Source organism: Macadamia integrifolia, chromosome 2 (genome assembly GCF_013358625.1).
Source record: "Macadamia integrifolia cultivar HAES 741 chromosome 2, SCU_Mint_v3, whole genome shotgun sequence".
Taxonomy (NCBI): domain Eukaryota; kingdom Viridiplantae; phylum Streptophyta; class Magnoliopsida; order Proteales; family Proteaceae; genus Macadamia; species Macadamia integrifolia.
Genome location: NC_056558.1, coordinates 6,584,641 through 6,608,655, shown reverse-complemented (window position 1 = coordinate 6,608,655; position 24,015 = coordinate 6,584,641). Strand labels below are relative to the sequence as shown.

At 36.0% G+C, this 24,015-nt stretch overlaps 3 protein-coding genes across 3 annotated transcripts in view; all 3 read left to right on the top strand.

The window, feature by feature from the left end:
• The first annotated feature begins 1,873 nt into the window (after positions 1 to 1,873).
• On the top strand, positions 1,874 to 7,147 carry LOC122094696 (probable LRR receptor-like serine/threonine-protein kinase At3g47570). The gene is made up of 3 exons (XM_042665296.1): positions 1,874 to 4,556; positions 4,816 to 5,240; positions 6,914 to 7,147. Exons 1-2 carry the CDS (start codon positions 1,874 to 1,876, stop codon positions 5,235 to 5,237), a joined length of 3,105 nt encoding a protein of 1,034 aa, XP_042521230.1. The 3' UTR covers positions 5,238 to 5,240; positions 6,914 to 7,147.
• A 2,089-nt stretch (positions 7,148 to 9,236) lies between these two features.
• On the top strand, positions 9,237 to 15,622 carry LOC122094648 (probable LRR receptor-like serine/threonine-protein kinase At3g47570). Its single transcript, XM_042665252.1, has 5 exons — positions 9,237 to 9,295; positions 12,113 to 12,573; positions 14,233 to 14,307; positions 14,540 to 15,112; positions 15,369 to 15,622. Exons 1-5 carry the CDS (start codon positions 9,237 to 9,239, stop codon positions 15,620 to 15,622), a joined length of 1,422 nt encoding a protein of 473 aa, XP_042521186.1.
• A 3,862-nt stretch (positions 15,623 to 19,484) lies between these two features.
• The window catches only part of LOC122094632 (probable LRR receptor-like serine/threonine-protein kinase At3g47570), a 4,858-nt gene continuing 327 nt past the window's right edge, over positions 19,485 to 24,015 (top strand). The window contains exons 1-2 of the mRNA XM_042665251.1: positions 19,485 to 22,179; positions 22,906 to 23,294. Coding sequence (XP_042521185.1) covers positions 19,485 to 22,179; positions 22,906 to 23,294 — 3,084 coding nt within the window. The remainder of the gene's footprint in view (positions 22,180 to 22,905; positions 23,295 to 24,015) is intronic.

Genomic DNA, 24,015 nt, shown 5'->3' with positions numbered 1-24,015 from the left:
TTCTTTGTAAGATTCAAAGAAGTTTACAATCAAATGAAACTCTACACTGTCAACTATTGATGTCATTGTGCAAGTCTCAAGTGAATCGGCCTTCAATTCCAAAAAATTACCTTTTCCATTAAGGGAAAAAAAAAATGAAGAACACTATCCTCTAAAGCAAGTGTGTACTAACCAACGTGACCAATAGGAGAATATATACAAACATCTTCAGTGTGATCTTTTTACACCCACGATGTCTAAATGTAGAGACACGTTAAAAAAATAAATAAAATAAAATCTTATTGATGGGCTATTTCACAATTCAACCTCTACATTATAAGACTAATGAAAGTGGGCCACCAAGTAGCAGGATTGACTATTGCTGTCAAGGTACAAGACAAAAAAGTACATTGAATTTTATGTCACAGCTGCCTGTAAAATGTAATCCCATTTCATACGGTGATGACTCTTTTCTTGAGGACTTTGATGATTTGCGTAAGAAGCTGGATCATAGGCTCAAATTTATTTATTTATTTATTTTTTTAATTCAAATAAAAACAAGAAAGAAAGACTAATTACTGGTCATACATGCCATATAGACTTATATATTGATTGTTTTTTTTCCATAGCCTCTTTGGCTATAGACTTAAACACCCCTAAACATCTATTGTCAGGCTGCGTTTGGTAGTCATTCGAAAAATGTTTATGATGTTTTTTTGTTTTATGAGAATAAGAAAACGGAATCTTCCATTTGGTGTCTGTGGTTCGTTTTTTGAAAGAATCGGGTAAAAAAGAAGGCAAGAAACGAGATATGTTGGTTTGATTTTCATTTCAAAATGAAATTTTGACACAGAAACGGATAATTATGATTTTGATACGAAACGTCATTTCTGTAACAGGATGATTACCAAACACAACCTTAAGTCTTATTACAAAATTGGCGTAAAATGAGTAATTATCCATCTCTAAGCGTGGAGATATTATAGTTCTATAGCAAGAGGTTAATAATAACGATGAAAGCCTCAATTGATTCCTTCATAGTAGGTTAACAGGATTGACTGTCGTTGTCAATTGACTCATTTCCCTGTGAAGGTAGTCATATTGAAATTTGGGGGTAGAAATAGGTGAAGATGAAACATGTACATGGTTGAGTAGTTAAATTCCTCAAACAATTCAAAAATGGATATCCGTTCTCCAACTAACAGGATTGACTGTTGTTGTCATGGCATTAAGAACACAAAGTGAGACTTAAGACTTTTATGTCACACTTTCATTATCAATTGTCGACTTAGTTTCATTGATTAATTGTTCATGTTATCGCTAAAAGACGTAGAGAGAGTTGACTTCGATGTCACAGTTTCGCTATCAATTGACTCAGTTGCCTATGAAATTATGTAGTCGTATGAATTACGGTGATGATTTCCTCCTTGTAGACAAGACTTTAATTTGCATAAGATGTTCATTGCCTCAACTTTTGTTGGAAAAAAGATCATCATTAATTAATTGGCCCCCAAATTAGTGATTCAAGGGCTGGGAGAACCTGGGATATTTGCCCATGTAATAGGATGCATGTCTAGAGGTTTTCCCAATCTCTAGGGATACATAACGCGCTCATGCATTAGAATGCGTGTCTGGGTCCTCACAACCCTTGGGTCACTAATTAGAATACATGTCTATGTATTGGAATATGTGTCCAGAGTTTACCTAACCCTTGGATCACTAATTGAACGTCCAATTAATTGGAGAGGAGCCAAAAAATGGATGGGTTTTCTAGCGTGAAAGTCTAAATTGCAACTGACGAGGCTATAAATTGCTATTGATGAGTCTTATATACACACTTCATAAACCCAACTCTAGAACTCCTCCTCCTCCTCCTCTTACTACTACTACATTGATGGGTTTTGCCTTGGTGCTATTGTCCATTTGCACTGTTAATGCCATTCTTCTTCTTCTCTGGTGCAGCAGTTGCATGAGCTTGACAAATGAAACGGATCGGCTAGCTTTGCTGGCCTTCAAGGCTCGCATAACCAATGATCCCTTTCATGTTGTGAGCTCTTGGAATGACTCTCTCCCCTATTGCGAGTGGCCAGGCGTTATATGTGGAGGTCATCGGCATCCAAACAGGGTGAGAGCCTTGCGTTTACGGTCCTGTGGGTTGGTGGGATCCATGGCTCCAGATATAGGAAACCTCAGTTTCCTTCAAGAGATTTCTCTCTACAACAATAGCTTCTATGGTGAAATCCCTCATGAAGTAAGCTTTCTGTTTAGGGTTCATTATTTATTCCTATACAACAATTCATTTGAAGGGGAAATCCCACCCAATATATCACAATGCTCCAACCTTATAAAACTCAGTTTTGGTTTCAACAACATTGGGGGGAAAATTCCTGTAAAACTTGGTTCCTTGTCTAAGCTTCAAGACCTTTCATTCCATTTCAATAAACTGACAGGACAAATCCCAGCTTCCTTTGGGAATCTTTCATCCCTTGATACCATTTCTGCAGCATCCAATGATTTTAGTGGAAGTATTCCAGATACCCTTGGCCAAATAACAAGATTAAAGATTCTTGCGCTTCCTGGAAATAAGTTGTCTGGTACTATCCCTGCCACTATATACAATCTTTCCTCACTTACTGTTTTTGATGTCGGATATAATCAACTTCAAGGGAGTCTTCCATCAAATTTAGGCTTCATTCTTCCTAATCTGTTTTGGCTTTCTGTTTTGGGAAACCAGTTTCATGGACCAATTCCAATTTCTGTGTCCAATTTGTCCAAACTTGAACTACTTTTAGCTGGTGGAAATAGTCTTACTAAGAAAGTGGCCATTAACTTTGGAGGGCTATCAAAACTGACTCGGCTTTCGTTGGCCTCAAATCATCTGGGAAGTGGAGAGGCAGATGACCTGAATTTTGTCAACACATTGACCAACTGTAGTAGTTTAACACTTTTGGAGCTTGGTGATAATTGGTTTAGTGGTGTGCTCCCCAAATCCATAGCAAACTTATCCACCCAATTGACAGGGCTCTCACTGGAAAAAAGTCAAATATCTGGAGACATCCCAATTGGGATAGAGAACCTTGTAGGCTTACAACTCTTGAGCCTATCTGGTAACTTACTAAAAGGAAGTATTCCGAATTCAATTGGGAGACTACAGCTGCTTCATAAACTCTCTTTATCTGGGAATAGATTCACAGGGCCAATCCCTTCTTCTCTTGGAAACTTGACACTATTGATTGAGCTCTATTTAGGAGACAATCGCTTGCAAGGAAAAATACCTTCAAGTATTGGAAAATGCAAATATTTGTTACGCTTGGGCCTTTCCGGTAATAGTTTCAATGGTACCATCCCTAGAGAGATATTTGATCTTTACACGTTAATAGAGCTAAACTTGAGTAGAAATTCTTTTTTTTCTTCTCTACCTTTGGAAGTGGGTCGATTGACTAATCTTGAAATCCTAGATGTTTCTGAGAACATGTTGTCTAGGGAAATTCCTAGCACCCTTGGTGCTTGTACAAGCCTAGAGTACCTTTTTATGAAGGAAAACTTATTTCAAGGATCTATACCATCGTCTCTGAGTTCTCTAAGAGGTCTTCAATATTTAGATATTTCACACAACAACTTCACTGGTTTTATCCCTAAATATTTGGGAACTTTTAAGTTGTTACAATACTTAAATTTATCATTTAATCATTTGGAGGGTGAAGTATCAATAGATGGAGTCTTTCGAAATTTGAGTGCAGTTTCAGTCATTGGAAACAATAAGCTTTGTGGAGGTATATCAGAACTTCATTTGCCAACATGCAAAACTCAAAAATCAAAAGAAGATGGTAGGCCTCATGTTTTCAAGATAATAATCGTCCTATGTGGTTGTGGGGGCTCTCTATGTTTGATTGCTGGGACATTTTTTTTCATTACCTATCGAAGAAGAAAAGAAAAGAAAGAATCCACTTTACCTTTGATAGAGGGTCGTCATTTTAAGATCTCATATGCTCAACTCCGTAAAGCTACCAATGAGTTTTCTTCTACAAATTTGATTGGAGTGGGGAGTTTTGGTTATGTGTACAAAGGAGTTCTCAATCATGGGAAAACTATTGTTGCAGTAAAGGTCCTCAACATTAGACAAAGAGGTGCTTCCAAGAGCTTCATGGTTGAATGTAAATCCCTGAGAAACATCCGGCATCGTAATCTTGTAAGAATCTTAACATCTTGTTCAAGTATAGATTTTGAAGGCAATGATTTTAAGGCTTTAGTTTATGAGTTCATGCCTGGTGGGAATTTGGAGAGGTGGTTACATCCAAATACAAATGGCTTACAAGATGAACAAGGACATTTAAATCTTGTTCAAAGATTGAATATTGCCATTGATATGGCAATTGCATTGGATTATCTTCACCACCATTGTCATATGCAAATTATTCATTGTGATCTAAAGCCAAGCAATATTCTTCTCGATGGTGATTTGACTGCACATTTGGGTGATTTCGGGATATCAAGAATTCTTTCAGTAACCACAAATAGATCTCAAAATCACACAAGCTCAATCGGAATAAAGGGATCCCTTGGATATATTGCACCAGGTGAGTACCTCTTTCATTGATCTAGTAATTTTTTCCACTTCTTTTGAAAGTTGTGACTGATCTTACCTTAGTATTATGATTTTGATATTTGTCTAACCTATTCCACTGCAAAACCTTAAGGCTTAATTAATATTTCAATGTCATGTTATTCTTCCAGTTGATTTACCAAAAAATAGTTATTCTTCTAGTTGAGACCAACATATTCTGCTCCTATTCTTACTAGTTATAAAAGTACTAACCTAAGATAGATAAATTACAGAGTATGGTGCTGGTGCTGATGTTTCAATGCATGGTGATGTCTATAGTTATGGGATTCTCTTGCTAGAGATGTTTACAGGGAAGCGGCCTACTCATGAAATGTTCAAAGATAACTTTAATCTTCATTGCTGGGCTGAGATGGCTTTGCATGATGGAGTGATGGCTATCGTTGAAACATCACTTCTCCCCGTGGAAGGAGATGAAGAAGAAGCAGCAACAACTGTGACCAGCATCACTAGAAGTCAAAGATGCATGAAAGATAGAGTGCAAGAGTGTCTTAATTCAGTTATTAGAATTGGAGTTTCCTGCTCAGCTGAATCACCATGGGATCGAATGGACATAAATGACGTGGTCAAAGAGCTACATCTAATCAGGGAAATTTATCTTGGACTTTGGCACACCAGGGAAGATGAACAATATTAACAGGTATGAACAATGCTAAGTCATCAGTTCTTTAAAATTTGAGTTTTTCTGTACTTGTTGGCGAAGCTGGAACTTTTTTCTTTTGTTTGAGTTAATTATGCTTTTAATCTTAGTAATTTGGATACCGAAAACAACTAAATGGAACATTAGTGAATCATTGTAGTCTCTTTTAGTTACTTGGCTCTTCAACTAAGGCCTAGGTCAGAAATCAAAATATTTCATATTGTTTTCAACAGGAAGACATATATTTCAGGTAATTTCCAATTGGGAAAAGAAGTTGATTATTCCCTTTTCCTTTTTTTTTTTTTTTTTTTTTTTTTGTCTTTCTTTCTTCTTGTTCTTTTTAAAAAAAAAAAATCCTTTGGAAATGCCCACTGAGAGTTAACCATTGGATGCCGATAAATTCGGTAAAAATAATCAAAGGGAATTTTAATCAATGATGTTCAAATGGTAGAATTGACAGAGATACCCATTTGATGTTTTTCTTTGTTGCATTTTTTGTTCAGAGACTTTCAATGGTAAAAGGAGTGTTAGATCGATTATTTACCTGGACACTGAATTTGGTTTACACAGGAGGGGCATGGCAGGCCTCCACTCAGAATTGAGAGAACCTTCCTAGGGGAGTCTCTTTATGTTTGGGATAGAAAGTCTCAGTGGGCATCAATGTTCTGTAAGATGTAATGGGGGTTCCCACTGATAGGCTATGTAAGGTTTCTATTGCATAAGTAAAAAAAGCTCTTGCATCTTTCTGCTCTATCTATGGTTCAGATATGACTAAGACTGGAGTCTTGTCTTCATCGATTGCATTTCCAATTCATATCACGGAGAAGAGCTTGCAACTGATGTGGGTTCTAGAACAAGATTTCACTTTCAGTAATCAGTGGATAGAGTTCCTGCTGATGGCAATGCCGAAGATGGGGATCTATCTGCGGTTGTGTGTCCTTTGTGGTTGATAAGGTTTAAGGTTTTTCATTTTTTGTAATTTTTTTTTTAGTTCCTTCTAATAATTATCTTTTAGCAAAAAAGAAAGAAAGATATGATCCATTAGACTATTATTCTTCTCTTGTCATATATGAGGAGTCTTCCCTTGAACCTCCTTACACTTTATCACTCATGCTTGTCGGTTTTTATTGTAGTTGATGTTAACTTTCATGGTCTTGTCACCCTCTTTTTTCGTTCTTTTCCCTTTTCCCATTCCTGGTTTGAGTCACCCTTTTTCTGTTGGTGAAACACTTAAGTTATTGCAGATGCATTTATCATTCATTGTACGACCATTGATGAGTTAGTAAGGAGAGACATGCAAAAGTTAAGTCTTCACCCAAGTATGGCATCTAACAGAGCTACGTGGAGGGCTAAGATCTGGGTTGCCGATTCGTGAGTGGGATGTCTCAAATTCACTTTTTTTTTTATTTAATATATATATATATATATACACTCATGGATCCATGTAGCCGACCCCATTTAGTTGGGATAAGGCTAAGTTGTGTTGTTGTATATACACTCATGGATCCATGGATCCATGTAGTCCACCATCTATCTCAGTATCTTTATGTCAGTTACACTTGATTAATGTGTTGCTTCTAGATTCTTATTATTTTGATTCTATCATACAAGCCACTCTGCAAATCATGTTTAGTCTTGCCTCTCTCATAAAATTTCTCATTTATTTTATGCAGGGGCTGGGTTCACTAGTTGGAGTACAGAGGGAAAGAGACAGGAAGATATGGCCGGAAAGATGGAGTCACAGAAAAAAGTCACAGCAGATTTGAGAGAAACATTTCTCCCCGAAGTGGACAGAGATATCTCTGTTTTTGGAAAATATGAAATAGATTGTCCAGGAACGTGCCCTTTTTGGTTTGGGCCAAACTCCACACAAAGAGACAATGCTATATATACAATTTCATTTTGATAATACTAGAGGTGAAACCAATCATTGTTGAAGCAAACAAGATGAATCCATTAAACTCTTACTAGTAGAGGACTCCCTACCAATCTTCCCCCTCAAAAAAAAAAAAAAAAAAAAAAAAAAATCCAAGGTACCAACATTCTATGCCCTATATATATATATATATATATACGCACACGCTTCATGGAATATTCAACATTTCTACCACAAATACAGAATGGAACTAGAAATGCATCTTCACGGCACCAATATCAAATAAGTGGTGATACATATTACCACTGTCAAGTTGTTCTACATAGCCCAATAGTTTCAATTCTTGGGGCTTTACATGTTCTTTGGTATGCTTAACAAATAGCTTACAATCAACATCATGAAACAGAACCAGTTGAGGAACTTTATCTTTTGGTTTATTAACTAGATCTCAATTTCTTCTGGATTTTATGAGACTATCAGATTTACATCTATTTAAGGAACATTAATAGTATTTGATACAGGTATCACTTCTTGTCGTCTTTAATTCTTCTAGAATCACAAGTTAGAGATTTGGATATAATTCTTTTCCGCCTTAACTAGAGAGAATTTCCAACCATATATGCACATAAGCATATCAACATATTTTCTGGATTGCTTAGTGGATGGACACATACCACAAACCAGGGTTCATGGTCTCAACAGTTATGAATTTTACCAAGTAAGGGTATTCAGTTTGGCTTCTTTTCTAAACTGAGTCCAGTTGTGATTTTTTTTGTCTTTGTTACATTGATGGGTCCTTATTTTGTATCATCAAATGGTGAAAGGTTCTGAAATATTTCCTTAATGTGAGAACAGACTGCGTTTGAGGAAAAATGCACCATAGATCACAATTTCCACCAATTGACTACACATCATGCAGCTGACTCAAAAGGTGCTTCTACATGCCTTTCTTCAACAGGCCATAAGAAAAAACACCTAAAATACAAGTAAGTTTGATCCCACACATCAAAACCAATTGCATATTGCTTACATTCCCCTCCCCAAAGCGTTTTTGAAGTTTCTTGAAAATATATATATATATATATATATACATACACTTCAATTTTGTTAGTATCTGTTAAACCACACAGCAATTCAGAAGTACGTCTCATCATCAGTAATGAAGGTGTTGTGGGAGCTGAGAACACCTCAATTTTTCAACAGCCTTCCCCCCACCCCCGGACCACTCATAGGCATTGCTAAATTTCTAATTTAGATTAAAGGAAGTCGGAGTCTTAGCTTCTTAGAAAGTAGTTCCCAATTTTGATTTTCAGTAAACTAAATAGTTTAAGAATTCCTAAACTTTTTGTCTTTTTGGGTCAAAGGAAGAGAAATAATGCATTTAGGGAACTAAGAAGTAGTGGGTTTTATTTCAAAGCATCATAACGCTTATTAAAGGCAAGGTAACTGGCCAAGTTGAACAGTTGGACTATTTTTTCTTTATTGAATTGAAGTTAAATTGTTGCTCTACTTAGTGCTCCAATGGTTGGTGACCCTAAGCTTTAGTGTTAGTTGGAGTGATGTAGATTCTTCTCCAAACTAGGCTTGTTTTATTAGGAATAAGCTTAGGGTTGGGTTGTATACGTGTTGGGCCTTCAGTCCATGTGGTTTGGAATGTATTGGGCTACTTTTATGGGTCTAAACTAGGGGTTCTAAGGTTGCATACGGGATTCAGTGATTTGTTTCCTTTTCTTTAGTTTCCTTTTTAGATGGGGTTATTTAGTTTCTAATTTCAGTACCTAAATTAGTTTCTAATTTCAAGTCATTGTTAGTTTCTAATTTCTGTCTAGACTAGTTTCTATTTTCATTAGATTCTAATTTCTAGTTTTTAGTAACTTCTTGTAATCAATTTTTAGTAACTCAGATTTAGTAACTTTGAGTTACTATTACTTGTAAACCCTCCCCATCATTATTATAAATAAAGGAGAGCTTTCATCATAGAGAGACGATTTTGACAATTAAAAAAAAGAAAAGCTTCATGCTGCTGCCGCTGGGTTTTCTCCATGGCTATACCTTTGTGTCTGATCAAGGGTTAGGGATTGGTGTGTGATCCGATCGACACTCTGCGGCGAGAAGTCCTGATGGGTCTTTTCTTATCTGGTTTTCTTAACTTATTGGATTCTCTTCTCCAGCAGTTCAGGTAAGTGATCAAACTTCTCTGCAGATTTCTGGGTTGGTTTTCTCTGTTTTCCTTCCTATCGGCCTAGCTGTTTTTGGAGAACCAGCCATCCGATGGCCTCCATATTCTGATCGAAGGATAATCCTATCCAGAGGGAGGATCGATCCAATTTTGGGGTCAATCAGACCACTGGATCTGCTGAAGTGAACTGTTAAGCAGTTATGGCTGATTGTCTAATCTGCATAGATTTAGATTCTGTTTTCTGTTCTGTGTTACTGTGACATTCTGGACTATTAGCATCTACGATCTGAACCTACTGGAGGTGTTATATTGTTATTAAAATTTCTGGTTTAATCCTAAGACTGCTGCTGATTTATTTCGCTTCTGGTTACTGTTCATTGAGATCATTTATCAATTCTGGTTTGTGGTTGAAGTCTGATTTTATGCTATAAGTTTGCTATTGGTTTTGGTTGTTCTTAGTTTAAAAGTTCCTGCAGTTTGGGGCTGGTTTGGTTGTCAAGTCCATTCCTACATTATGTAGCTTATACTAAGCCCTAATTAACGTGTAGTTTATCTACGACTGTGTTTTGTTATGCATTCCCATTCTGAGAATGCGCATTCTCAGACTCCAGAATGCATTCTAATGAGAACACAGTTTGGATGCATATTTGGCGAAAATACATTATTGATTTTATGATTATAATGTTCAGGCTGTCAGGCATTCCATCGAACGTCTCATGGGTGTCTACAATTTTTTATTAAAAACATAAAACTAATCCTCAGCCAAATAGAATATCCTAATTCCCAAGTCCTTAACTGACTCGATCATGGAATCAACCATACATAGTGACAAAAAGAGAGATACAAAGATAGATCAAAAGAAAATGTCCCTTAGCCGTTCGGGAAGAAAGGAATTAAAGAAATGAAGAAACAAGATGATACCTGCATCTGAACGGTAATGGAATCAACGGCATTGCAGGGACCCATAAATTTAATGGCACCGATTAAGAAGGTCCCTTTTGGTATCGAAAGCTTTATCGAAGACCCAATATTTGCTTCGTTGCTGCAACTCCTCCCATTTGTCCACTAATTTTTCCTTCTTTCTTCCTCATTTTCTTGGAAAGTGGATGAGCTGGTCTGGATTTCAGAACAGCTGCTCGTGTCAAAGGCTTGGGAGATGAGAACTGCAACTCAACTGTTTATGGTTATTCCTCGGGGACGAAGCAGCGAAAGGGTTCAAGAGGACCCCCTTTTACAGGAACGAGAACGCAGAATGGACATTTTGGTGCATTCCAGAATGAGTCTCAATCTCTAACTCATTCTAGGAATTTAGAACGGGAATGCATACCAAACAGTGTTTTTCTCATTTTAAAATACATTCTAACTTATTTTCTCTTTTGCTTTCTACTTTTGTCTTTAGAATAATAAAAAATTCTTTTTGGCTCTGCTTAGTTGCAAGGGTTGGTTCTTGAACCAATAATCATCTTTTGGCTAACCTAACATCTTCTGTCTCTTAGAACCAATACGGAATTATACAAGAATATTCACTTGATGTCCATCGATTACATCTTTCGGTCTGATTTTAGACCCTGACTCACCATCTGTGGATGAACCTTTAGGAGGAACCCTAAAGAAAAAAGAAATGAAATTTTCATAATTAAATAGAAATATTTATAATCAATACCTCATCATCATTAATTTCAAATTATTCTATATTTAAAAAAAAAATAAAAATTAAAGGAACATCCCTATTAGAGAAAAAAAAATCATGATTGTATCACTGAATCGAAAGAAAATTTCAAATCCAATTAATATGAGCAAGTGGTTGGTTCCATTAGACAAATGAGAGTGGATCCTACGAAACATATGGTGACTTGTTAAATGCCTCCAACAATTCAGCAATGGAAGTTATGTGAAAGTAACAAGATTTAATTGTGAAGGTCCTGTGTATTTGAGTGGTCCATGTCTTCTTTCTATCTATCACTTTATTTGATTTGGTAACATAGTTTTAAAAATTGATTTGGGATCGATGAAATTGATTGGTCAAGACTGATCCTAATTTTTTAAAATAATAAAAATTGATTAAAAAAAAAAGAAGGTAAATTCATCACATCCAGAACAATCCAGATGAGTATGATTCAAATCTGTATCTGTCGAAACTTCAGACCGATCCTGAGATCCATCCCAAGTTTTAAAAATAAGAATTCAAAGTCATATATCTAAGTTTAAAGTTTAATTCAATAAAATATTCTATATATTATCAGCATGGGAGCCAATGAGAACATGCGCAGCGACATCATCAACATACCTGCAATTTCTTATTTGAAACGGTGTGGAGTATAATTTCGCGTGTCTCCATCTTTCGGCACAAGGGCCACAAGACCAGGTAGCTTTTTTTCTTTTTCTCTTCACAAGAGTGTGTCAATGGACTCATTCCAAGCTGTGGAGTAAAGACTCCTCTTCCACCACAATAGTGTTGATTCCTCTCTTCTATACTTAAATTGCAGTTGATCGCAGAGAAAGGACAGATCACCTGCCAATCTTTGAAAAAAAAAACCTATACCAGAAGAATGGGATGGAGATTGACTGACACAAAAGCCTTCTCTATCAATCTACACTCATTGATAGTAGACCATGGAAGAGTTAGTTTATGAACTGAGTATAATAATAAGTCTCATCAATTGCAATTTATAGACCATCCTCCTCTTCATACCACTACTACTACTACTAAGTTTCAGTCCATAATTTGCCTGAAACTGAAATTTAATTGATGGGTTTTACATTGGTGCTTTTGTCCATTTGTACCATTAATGCTGCCATTCTTCTTCTCTGGTGCAGCAGTTGCATGAGCTTCGCAGATTCACAATCAGGAGGGTCAATTAATGGAACAGATAGACTAGCCTTGTTGGCCATTAAGGCTCGCATAACCAATGATCCCTTTCATGTTGTGAGCTCTTGGAATGACTCCATCCCCTATTGCGAGTGGCCAGGCATTATCTGTGGTGATTGCCGGCATCCAAGCAGAGTCAAAGCCTTGCGTTTACAGCCTAGTGGGTTGGTGGGATCCATAGCTCTAGAAATAGGAAACCTCAGTTTCCTTCAAGAGATTTCTCTCTATAACAATAGCTTCCATGATGAAATCCCTCGTGAAGTGAGCTTTCTCTTCAAGCGTCATTATTTGCTCCTAAACAACAATTCTTTTGAAGGGGAAATCTCACCCAACATATCACGATGCTCCAACCTTATAGAACTCATTTTAGGTTTCAACAAAATTGTGGGAAAAATTCCAGTAAAACTTGGTACCTTGTCGAAGCTTCAACTCCTTACATTCCATTTCAACAAATTGATGGGTCAAATCCCACCTTCCTTTGGGAATCCTTCATTTCTCATCACCTTTTCTGCAGTATCTAATGATTTAACCTAAAGTATTCCAGATTCCCTTAGTCAAATGACAAGATTAACATTTCTTGAGCTTGCTGAAAATATGTTGTCTGGTACTATATCCCTCCCATTATATATAATCTTTCGTTACTGGGTGTCGTTGATTTTGGAATTAATCAATTTCAAGGGAGTCTTCCACCAAATTTAGGCTTCACTCTTCCTAATCTACGTTGGTTTACGATTGCTGGAAACCAATTTCATGGACCAATTCCAATTTCTATGTCCAATTTGTCTAAACTATAAGTTCTTTATATGGGTGGAAATAGTCTTATTGGGAAGGTGGGTATTGATTTTGGAGGTCTATTAAAACTCAGTCGGCTTGTATTGATTTGGAATAATTTAATTAGGAAGTGGAGAAGGTGATGACTTGAATTTTGTCAACAGATTGATCAACTGTAGTAGTTTAACAATTTTGGCGCTCGGTAACAATCAGTTTGGTGGAGTGCTTCCCAACTCCATAGCAAACTTATCAACCCAACTGGCAACACTCTATTTGTCAAATAATCAATTATCTGGAGACATCCCAGTGGGGATTGAGAACTTAGGGCCCGTTTGGTATCGTTTCTGTTACAGAAATGCTGTTTCGTGTAAAAAACGAAAATTTCAGTTTCTGTGTCAAAATGCAGTTTTTAAACGAAAAAATGGTATTTCAAAATTTTAGATTTTTATCGGGATTTTTTTTTTTTTGTAAAATGGAACGAAACTGGGAAGACGGAACTCCAAAATAGAGTTCCGTCCAATCTCGTTTTTTCAGTTTTTTTTTTTTTTTTTTTTTCACTTTTTGTTCCAAAAAAATAGAAACAGATCATAAGTGCACCAAATAGAAGATTCTGTTTTTTCGTTCCAATAGAACGAAAAAACTCCAAAAACATTTTTTAGAACGATACCAAACGGAGCCTTAGGAAGCTTACAATTCTTGGGCCTAGCTGGTAACTTACTAGGAGGAAGTATTCCAACTTCAATTGGGAGACTTCAAATGCTTAATACACTCACATTAGATGGGAACAGATTCACAGGGCCAATCCCTTCTTCTCTTGGAAACTTGACACTCTTGATTGAACTTTCTTTATTTGAGAATCACTTGCAAGGAAAAATACCTTCAAGTCTTGGAAATTGTAAATCTTTGTTACACTTGTACCTTTCAAGTAATAGTTTTAGTGTTATCATCCCCAGAGATATATTTGATCTTTCCACATTAATAGAGCTAAACTTGAGTAGAAATTCTTTCTTTGGTTCCTTTCCTTTGGAAGTGGGTCTATTGAAAAATCTTGGAATCCTAGACGTTTCTGAGAACATGTTGTCTGGGGAAGTCCCTACCACCCTTAGTGCTTCTACAAACCTAGAGCAACTTTTTATGGAGGGAAAATTATTTCAATGATCTATACCATCGTCTCTTAGTTCTCTAAGAGGTCTCCAATGTTTAGATCTTTCATACAACTTCTCTGGTTTTATTCCAAAATATTTGGATACATTTAACTTTTTACATAAGTTAAATTTATCATTTAATCATTTGGAAGGTCAAGTACCAACAGATGGAGTCTTTCAAAATTTGAGTGCAATTTCAGTCATTGGAAACAATAAGCTTTGTGGAGGTATACCAGAACTTCATTTGCCAGCATGTCAAACTCAAAAATCAAAAGAAGATGAAATGCCTCATGGTTTCAAGCTAATAGGCATCCTATGTGGTTGTGGGGGCTTACTATGTTTGATTTTTGGGACTTTTTTTTTTCATTATTTACCGGAGAAGAAAAGAAAAGAAAGAATCCACTATACCTTTGATAGAGGGTCGTCATTTTAAGATCTCTTATGCCCAACTCTTAAAAGCTACCGATGAATTTTCTTCCACAAATTTGATTGGAGTGAGGAGTTTTGGTTCTGTGTACAAAGGAGTTCTCAATCATGGGGAAACTATTGTTGCAGTAAAGGTCCTTAACATTAGACAAAGAGGTGCTTCTAAGAGTTTTTTGGTTGAATGTGAATCCTTGAGAAACATCCGGCATCGTAATCTTGTAAGGATCTTAACATCTTGGTCAAGTATAGATTTTGAAGGCAATCAGTTTAAGGCTTTAGTTTATGAGTTCATGCCTAGTGGGAATTTGGAGAGTTGGTTACATCCACATGCAAATAGCATACAAGATGAACAAAGACATTTAAATCTTGTACAAAGATTGAATATTGCCATTGATATGGCAACAACATTGGATTATTTTCGCCACCATTGTCATACGCAGATTATTCACTGTGATCTAAATCCAAGCAATATTCTTCTCGATGGTAATTTGACTGCACATTTGGGTGATTGTGGGATATCAAGAATTCTTTTAGCATCCACAAATAGATCTCAAAATCACACAAGCTCAATCGAAATAAAGGGATCCATTGGATATATTGCACCGGGTGAGTACCTCTTTCATTGATCTAGTAATTTTTTTCCACTTCTTTTGAATGTTTTGATTGAGCTTACCTTAGTATTATGATTCTGATATTTGTCTTACCTATTCCATCGCAAAACCGTAAGGCATTTATATTTCAATGTCATATTATCTTCCAGTTCATTAACCAAAAAATAGTTATTCTTCCAGTTAAGATCAATAAATTCTACTCCTATTCTCACTAGTTATAAGAATACTAACATAAGAAAGATAAATTACAGAGTATGGTGCTGGTGTTGATGTTTCAACGCATGGTGATGTCTATAATTATGGGATTCTCTTGCTAGATATGTTTACAAGGAAGCGGCCTACTCATGAAATGTTCAAAGATAATTTTAATCTTCACTACTGGGCTAAGATGGTTTTGAATGATGGAGTGATGGCTATCGTTGACCCATCACTTCTCTCGATAGAAGAAGATGAAAATGAGGCAACAACAATTGTCACCACATCACTGAAAGTGGAACATGCATGAAGGATAGAGTGCAAGAGTACCTTAATTCAGTTATCAAAATTGGAGTTGCCTACTTAGCTGAATCACCATGGAATCAAATGGACATAAATGATGTGGTCAAAGAGCTACATCTGACCAAGGATATTTATCTATGGGTTGGCACTCACAGAGGAAGATGAGTTATAATAAGGGCTATAAACAGTTGTATGCCATCACTCTGTTAATTATGTTTTTAATCGTAATAATTGGGATAAAATAAACAAGGCATGGTTTTTTTTTTTTTTTTGGGGGGGGGGGTTGTTGGCACTCACAGTGTTCTTGGTTTCTATGAATTCCAACAGATGATGGCTTAATCCTTTAAATGTTTGTATCTGTTCTATGCGTTTTGTATGTGTGTGGGTGTGTTTAGATTCGTGTCTTTGTTAGTATGTGCATGCAAAGGTTACATACGTAACAATAATAAAGTTTGATGTAGTTGGCAATCTTGCCGCTGATCATATTTTCTCTTTTTCTTCTAATACAAATGACTTTTTAGCGAAAAAAATGTCATGGGCTATTAAAGTCCCTAAAACTTGTTCGCAGCTCAGCCCTCCAGTTCTATTGTTGTGTTACAATGTGATGGAGCCTTAAATAATGGTAGAGCTTCATATGGTGGTTTGATTCGTCATGCTAGTGGTGAGCCTATTCTTGCTTATGCAAGGGAAGGGGGAGATCTTTCAATTCTGAATATGAAACTTCTTGTTATTTGTAGGGGGATCTTTCTATGTTTGAAGAGAGACTGCTTCCTTGAGGTTGCAATTAGGTTGGATTCTATGTTTGTAGTGGAGATTTTAAATTGTAAGATTCTGGCCCCTAGCTTGGAGTGTAAAAATTCTTAAAAACTATATCATGCACTTAATGGGACAGCTTGTTCATAGAGAGATTAAACATGTGCGGAGGGAGGTGGACAAGTAAGCAAAACACGCAGCAATCAATCGTATTTCAAACACTTAGGATGCTACTCCAGTTTTTGTTTCTTTTGATTTAGAATGGGATTTACAGCATAGACCTCGTTATAGGGTTATGTAATTTCTTTATTTGCTGGATGAGATTAATTTATGTAACCTCATGGCCCTAATTTTCATTTTGACTAATAATATCCTCACTGGCCTTCAACAAAGTGGAATGATAGAGTTATTCATTCAAATAACCAACAGCTGAAACTATATTGGACATTAGTGAATTATTGTAGTCTTTTTCAAGGTTTTTGTGCTGTTAGCATTATATTCCTTGGCCCTTAAACAAGGGCCTAGGTAAGCAATCAAAATGTTTCATCTTGTTTTCAACATAAAGACTAGGTGAACTATGTATATCTTTACTCACAACTGTTTCCATCTGAAATTGGTGTTAAGTTACTAGAGTGCATTTCTTCTTTCTTTTCCTATTTAATGTTTTAATGACTATAGTGCTTAGTTCATAGTGCAGTTATATTAATTTCCTTGCCACTTTAATTTTTCTAGGATGCATCTGGGATAAAATTTGACTGCCCGAATTACAGCTAAACCCTGCTGGAAGCCAACGTTCTTTCTTCCAGAAAAAAAATTGAGATCAAATCCATCATACATTTCTTTTCAATAATAGTTGGAGGCATTGCCTTTGGACGTGAGACTATGAATAATGGTTCCAATGCCTAGTGCATTGGTAGCTGCGTTGGCTAGGAGTGTGAGGATAGACTAATGACACCTTGGAAGTAGTAGGATTGATTGTTCTTGTCATGGTATAAGACACAGTGAATTGATTTTTATATCAAAATTTCTCTATCATGAGACTCAATTGCTTGTGCGAACAGTTGCATTTCATACGGTGATGACCCTATTTTTAAGGACTTTAATGCATAGATGCTCAGTGTTTCATTTTGTTTCCCTTATAGTAGACTAATAGAAGTTGGTCCCCAGATAGTAGGATTGATTGTTATATTGATTTTTATATCACAATTTTGCAATCATTTGACTCAATTACATACGGTGATGACCCCCTTTTTTTTCTTATTATTTTTTCAGATGATGACCCTCTTTTTAAGGACTTTAATTTGCATAGACGATCAAAGTTTCATTTTGTTTCCCTCATAGTCATGGATACAGGGGAATCTGTTGATATCGATTCGGATTAGATCGGATTGGTGGGTATCGGTCAGTTTTGTTTTTGCTTTTTTTAAAAAGTATTAATTTTTTACTATTTTACCCCTGAAACGATACGGATGATCTATTCGAATTGATCAAGGATCGAGGATCGATTTCAACTAATACCGATTCGATTCAACTGGTACGAGACCGATACTTGAAGCCATGCTCATGTCATGATATAAGACAAAGGGTGAAGTGATTTTATATCACAATTTCTCAATCATTTGACTCAATTGCCTGTAAGAGTAGTTGCCGTATTACATGGTGATGACTCTCTTTTTTATTATTTGGTAGATGATGACCCTCTTTTTAAGGACTTTAATTTGCATAGACGACCAGACCCTCATTTTGTTTCCTTCATAGTTTTGTTTTTTCGTAAAGTTGTTTCCTTCATAGTAGAGTAATGGAAATGGGCATGTTCATTAATCTCGACCCTAGAAATCCCTTTTGGATTAGCAACAAATATTCTATTGAAATAATTCTTATTCAAAGTCTATATTCATATCATGAAAGCAAAGGAGAGAAATTGTTGCATTGCAATAAAAAATAATTTTATTTTATTTGGAAAATATTATTGTCACAACTATTACTTTTTTAAAGCCTAGACAGGACATTTGAGGTGTCGATTCCAACTATTATTACATAGAGAAGTCATAGCCTCCATTGACCAAATATTAAAGTACAAAGTCTAATTCAATCTAATATCATGTGTATTGTCATGTATCACTAAAGAATAACCAGTACTAGCTTGAATGTTGCCAGATTGCTAAATCAATTTACTTGGAATCTAGGTTGAATCGGTCTCTATCAATTTCAATTCCAATCTGATTTGAATCGATAAAAAAAACCCTAGAATTAATTCTTTAAATCTGAAAAACCAGCAATTTGATCCTGAAAATTCTAGAATCGACAGCTTTAGAATATCCAAAATCGAAATTGACCACAGTCGATTCCAATCCAAATACGTTGTTTCGACCAGTCTGATTCAATTTTCTGAAACAGTACGTACGTAATACACAAAAATACAGGTTCAAATTTATTAGAAACAAGGTTCCTCAATTCAAAGGGATAATGCAGGGGTAAATGAAGTGATCCTGAAGTTGACTATGAGCCCAGATAAAACTCCATAGTTCCGGTAACTATATATCTCCACAATTTGATAACTACACTTTTAGGCCTCATGTTCCTCTAGCCTAGAAGAAACAAATTGAAATATGACATTCAGAATGGAATTGAGCTTTCTAGCATTGGACATTCAGTGCAAGAAATTAAAGCGAGCTTCTCTAGTTGCAGGAAAAGACATCATATGCGATCGTTGAATCAAAAGAAAGTTCCAAATCCAATTAATATGAGCAAGTGGTTCCATTGTAATAAATTTAAGCCAAGCATTAAAAAAAAAAATCTTATTAATGGCTAATTAGTGATGGGCTATGTCCCCGAGGTGTTGCATTGCTTTGTTATTATGGCATAAGATATAAATGTCACACTTTCCTTAACAATTGGCTGAGTCTCCTGTATAAGTAATCTCATTTCATATGGTGACGACCCTCTTATTGAGGGCGTTTATTCTTAAGGAATCAAATGCTCAGAAGTTTGTCTTTTTAATGGTTTCATGCTTAAATTCCAATTGACTCAAGGGACTATAAATTGCAATTGACGAGTCTATTATACTCACTTCATGAACCCAACTCCTCCATAGTTCTACCTAGCTCATTTGATCCATGGGTTTTATCTTGGTGCTTTCCTCCATTTTTCTCCTTCTTCTTCTTCTCTGGTGCAGCAGTTGCATCAGCTTGGGAGATTCACAATCAGGAGGATCAACAAATGGAACAGATCGACTAGCCTTGTTGGCCATCAAGGCTAGCATAACCAATGATCCCTTTCATTTTGTGAGCTCCTGGAATGACTCCATCTCCCATTGTGAGTGGCCAGGTGTTATATGTGGTGGTCACCGGCATCCAAATAGGGTTAGAGCCTTGCGTTTATCGTCCAGTGGATTGGCGGGGTTCTTGGCTCCAGAAATAGGAAACCTCAGTTTCCTTCAGGAGATTTCGCTCGAAAACAATAGCTTCCACGGTGAAATCCCTCGTAAAGCAAGCTTTCTATTCAGGCTTCGTTATTTATACCTGCACAACAATTCATTTCAAGGAGAAATCCCATCCAACATGTCACGTTGCTCCAACCTCATAAAACTCAATTTTGGTTTCAACAATATTGTGGGGAAAATTCCTGTAGAACTTGGCAGCTTGTCCAAGCTTCAAGTCTTGTCATTCCATTACAACAAAGTAACAGGTCAGATCCCACCTTCCTTAGTAAATCTTTCATCTCTTGTTGTCATTTCGGCTGGATCCAACGATTTAAGTGGAAGTATTCCAGATGCCCTTGGTCAAATAAGAAGATTAATGTTTCTCGTGCTTGGTGAAAATAAGTTGTCTGGTATCATCCCTCCCAGTAAATATAATCTTTCCTCACTCACTGTTTTTGAAGTCGGAGATAATCAACTTCAAGGGAGTCTTCCACCAAATTTAGGCTTCAATTTTCCTAATTTATTGTTGTTTTCAGTTCAATGGAACCAGTTTCATGGACCAATTCCAAATTCTCTGTCCAATTTGACGAAACTCCAGAGACTTTTGGCTAGCAATAACAATTTTACTGGGAAAGTTGATATTCATTTTGGTGGCCTATCGAAACTCAATGTGCTTTATTTGTTCTCAAATCATTTGGGAAGTGGAGGGGCCGACGACCTAGATTTTGTCGACACATTGATCAATTGTAGTGGTTTAACAGCGTTGGGGCTTGGTGATAATTGGTTTGGTGGCATGCTTCCCAACTCCATCGCAAACTTTTCGACCCAACTGACAGAACTCAGTTTGTCAAAAAATCAAATATCTGGAGATATCCCAGTGGGGATAGGGAATCTTGTAGGCTTACAACGCATGGGCTTATCTCGTAACTTACTAGAAGGAAGTATTCCGACTTCAATCGGAGGACTTCAAATGCTAAAAACACTCTATTTATATGGGAACAGAATCACAGGGCCAATCCCTTCTTCTCTTGGAAACTTGACGCTAATGATTGTGCTCTATTTATATGATAATCGTTTGCAAGGAAAAATACCTTCAACTCTTGGAAAATGCAAATATTTGTTAGGCTTGGACCTTTCAGGTAATAGTTTCAATGGTATCATCCCCAAAGAGATATTTGACATTTCCACTTTAATAGAGCTAAACTTGAGTAGAAATTCTTTCTTTGGCACTTTACCTTTGGAAGTGGGTCAAGTGACAAATCATGAAATCCTAGATGTTTCTAAGAACATATTGTCGGGAGAAATCCCTACTGCCATTGGTACTTGTACAAGCCTAGAGCACCTTTTTATGGAGGGTAACTTATTTCAAGGGTCTATACCTTCGTCTATGAGTTCTCTAAGAGGTCTTCAAGATCTAGATCTTTCACACAACTTCTCTGGTTTTATCCCAAACTATTTGGAAACATTTAAGTTTTTACAAAACTTAAATTTATCATTTAATCATTTGAAGGGTGACGTACCAACAGTTGGAGTTTTTAGAAATTTGAGTGCAATTTCAATCATTGGAAACAATAAGCTTTGTGGAGGTATACCAGAACTTCATTTGCCAACATGCAAAACTCAAAAATCAAAAGAAGATGGGAGGCCTCATGTTTTCAAGATAATTGCCATCCTATGTGGTTGTGGGGGCTCTCTATGTTTGATTTTTGGGACACTTTTTTTCATTATCTACCGGAGAAGAAAGGAAAAGAAAGAATCCACTTTCTTTTTGATAGAGAGTCATCATCTTAAGATCTCTTATGCCCAACTCCTTAAAGCTACTGATGGATTTTCTTCTGAAAATTTGATTGCCGTGGGGGGTTTCAGTTCTGTGTACAAAGGAATACTCAATAACGGTGATACTACTGTTGCAGTAAAGGTCCTTAACATTAAACAAAGAGGTGCGTCCAAGAGTTTCATGGCTGAATGTGAATCCCTTAGAAACATCCGGCACCGTAATCTTGTAAGAATCTTAACATCTTGCTCAAGTATAGATTTTGAAGGCAATGATTTTAAAGCTTTAGTATATGAGTTCATGCCTGGTGGGAATGTGGAGAGATGGTTACATCCACATGCAAATGTCACACAAGATGAACAAAGACATTTAAATCTTGTCCAAAGATTGAATATTGCCATTGATATTGCCACAGCATTGGATTATCTTCACCACCATTGTCATACGCCGATTATTCACTGTGATCTAAAGCCAAGCAATATTCTTCTCGATGGTGATTTGACTGCACATTTGGGTGATTTTGGGATATCAAGAATTCTTTCAAAAATCACAAGTAGATCTCAATATCACACGAGCTCGATCGGAATAAAGGGATCTATCGGTTACATTGCACCAGGTAATGTACCTTTTTTATTAATCTAGTATAATTTTTTTCTCTTGTTGTGTGTTGAGTCTGAGCTTACCTCAGTATGATGAATCTAATATTTGTCTTGCCTATTCCACTACAAAACCTTAGGGCTTAATCACTATTTTCAAATGCATTTGTGACATCTTTAGCCCCAATATAAAAGTAAGTTTAATATATCGAATAATTGAAATATAAAAATACTAAAAAGGTATATATACTTACATTATATTTTGAGTCTCTCTATTACCACACAAAAGTTTGACAGTATCTTTAATTATAATAATAAAATCATACCTTGAAAATCATAAGCTACAGCATCTACGGGTTTTTGAAGAATTATGCATTTAGTTTGCATAGCATTTTGTATTTTGTATTTTTTTTTCTATACATAGATTTATGTAGCAATATGCCACATTAAATTTATGAAATCAAATTACTTGGATATCATGCCATCAGATGATGTGTTGAATTTATATCCATAGTTTTAAATGCCAGAGGAGCCTATGTTCCTTGTATGAGCATTATAAGAATGAATTTGAAGATACCCTAATCTCTCTGACATGCCAATTTATTTTATTTTTCCAATGGAGATTAATAGACTTTGCTCCTTTTTCTCGCTAGTTGTTCTTCCCTATCATGTTTTATTATTCTTCCAGTTGATACTAATAGGCTTTGCTTGTTATAAAGTAATAACCTAAGATGGATAAATTTCAGAGTATGGTGCAGGTGCTGATGTTTCAATGCAAGGTGATGTATATAGTTATGGGATTCTCTTGTTAGAAATGTTCACAGGGAAGCGACCAACTCATGAAATGTTCAAAGAGAACTTTAATCTTTGTTGCTGGACTGAGATGGCTATGTGTGTTGGAGTGATGGCTGTTGTCGACCCATCACTTGTCCCTATGGAAGAATATGAAGAAGAGGCAGCATCAATTGTAACCAACATCACTGAAATTAAAAGATGCATGAAGGATAGATTGCTAGAGTGTCTTAATTCAGTTATTAGAATTGGAGTTGCTTGCTCAGCCAAATCACCACGGGATCGAATGGACATAAATGATGTGGTCAAAGAGCTACATCTGATTAGGGACATTTATCTTGGAGTTGGCATTCACCAAGGAAGATGAACTATAGTAAGGGCTATGAACAAAGATAAGAAATTGAATTAATTAAATTTGTAGTATTTGTTGACGAAGCTAAAACATTTTTCTTCTATATGAGTTAATTATACTTTTAATCTCGGTAATTTGGATATCGACTGCAATCAAATGGAACATTAGTCAATCATTGTAGTCTTTTTTAGGTTTTCTTTGTTCTTAGTATTATATTCCTTAGCTCTTCAACTAAGGCCTAGGTTAGAAATCAAAAGTATTTCATATTGTTTTTCAACATGACATAGGTTTCAGCTAATTATCAATTGGGAAGAGAAGTTGGTTCTTCCTTTTTTTTTTGTCTATATTTCTCTCTTTATTCTTGTTGTTGTTTTAAAGATTTAAATGAACAGAAAATATTTTGGAAAGAATATCCAAAGATAATCATTGGATGTTGCCGAGTGAGTAAAAAGAATCAAAGGGCATTTTGATAAATGATGTTCAAAATGTAGAATTGATCGAAATATCCCTTTGATGTTTTTCCCCTCAGTTGAATGTGGTGTGCAGGAGACCATCCTTGGAACATGCATTCTTGAGGATCCAAGCTCATCAAAACAATGTTGTTTATTTATTTACTACTTTGGAAAGAGTATTTATGAACAAATAACAACCCCCATTTGTTTCTTCTTCTTCTTCTTCTTCTATTTTTTTTTTTTTTTTTTTTTTTTTTTTT

Coding starts and splice junctions, on each gene's coding strand:
- LOC122094696 (XM_042665296.1), top strand. CDS start 1,874: ATGGGTTTTGCCTTGGTGCTATTGTCCATTTGCACTGTTAATGCCATT. Junction 4,557..4,815: donor CCTTGGATATATTGCACCAG/GTGAGTACCTCT, acceptor GATAAATTACAG/AGTATGGTGCTGGTGCTGAT.
- LOC122094648 (XM_042665252.1), top strand. CDS start 9,237: ATGGGTCTTTTCTTATCTGGTTTTCTTAACTTATTGGATTCTCTTCTC. Junction 9,296..12,112: donor TCTCTTCTCCAGCAGTTCAG/GTAAGTGATCAA, acceptor TCTCTGGTGCAG/CAGTTGCATGAGCTTCGCAG. Junction 14,308..14,539: donor AAACAATAAGCTTTGTGGAG/GTATACCAGAAC, acceptor AACTCTTAAAAG/CTACCGATGAATTTTCTTCC.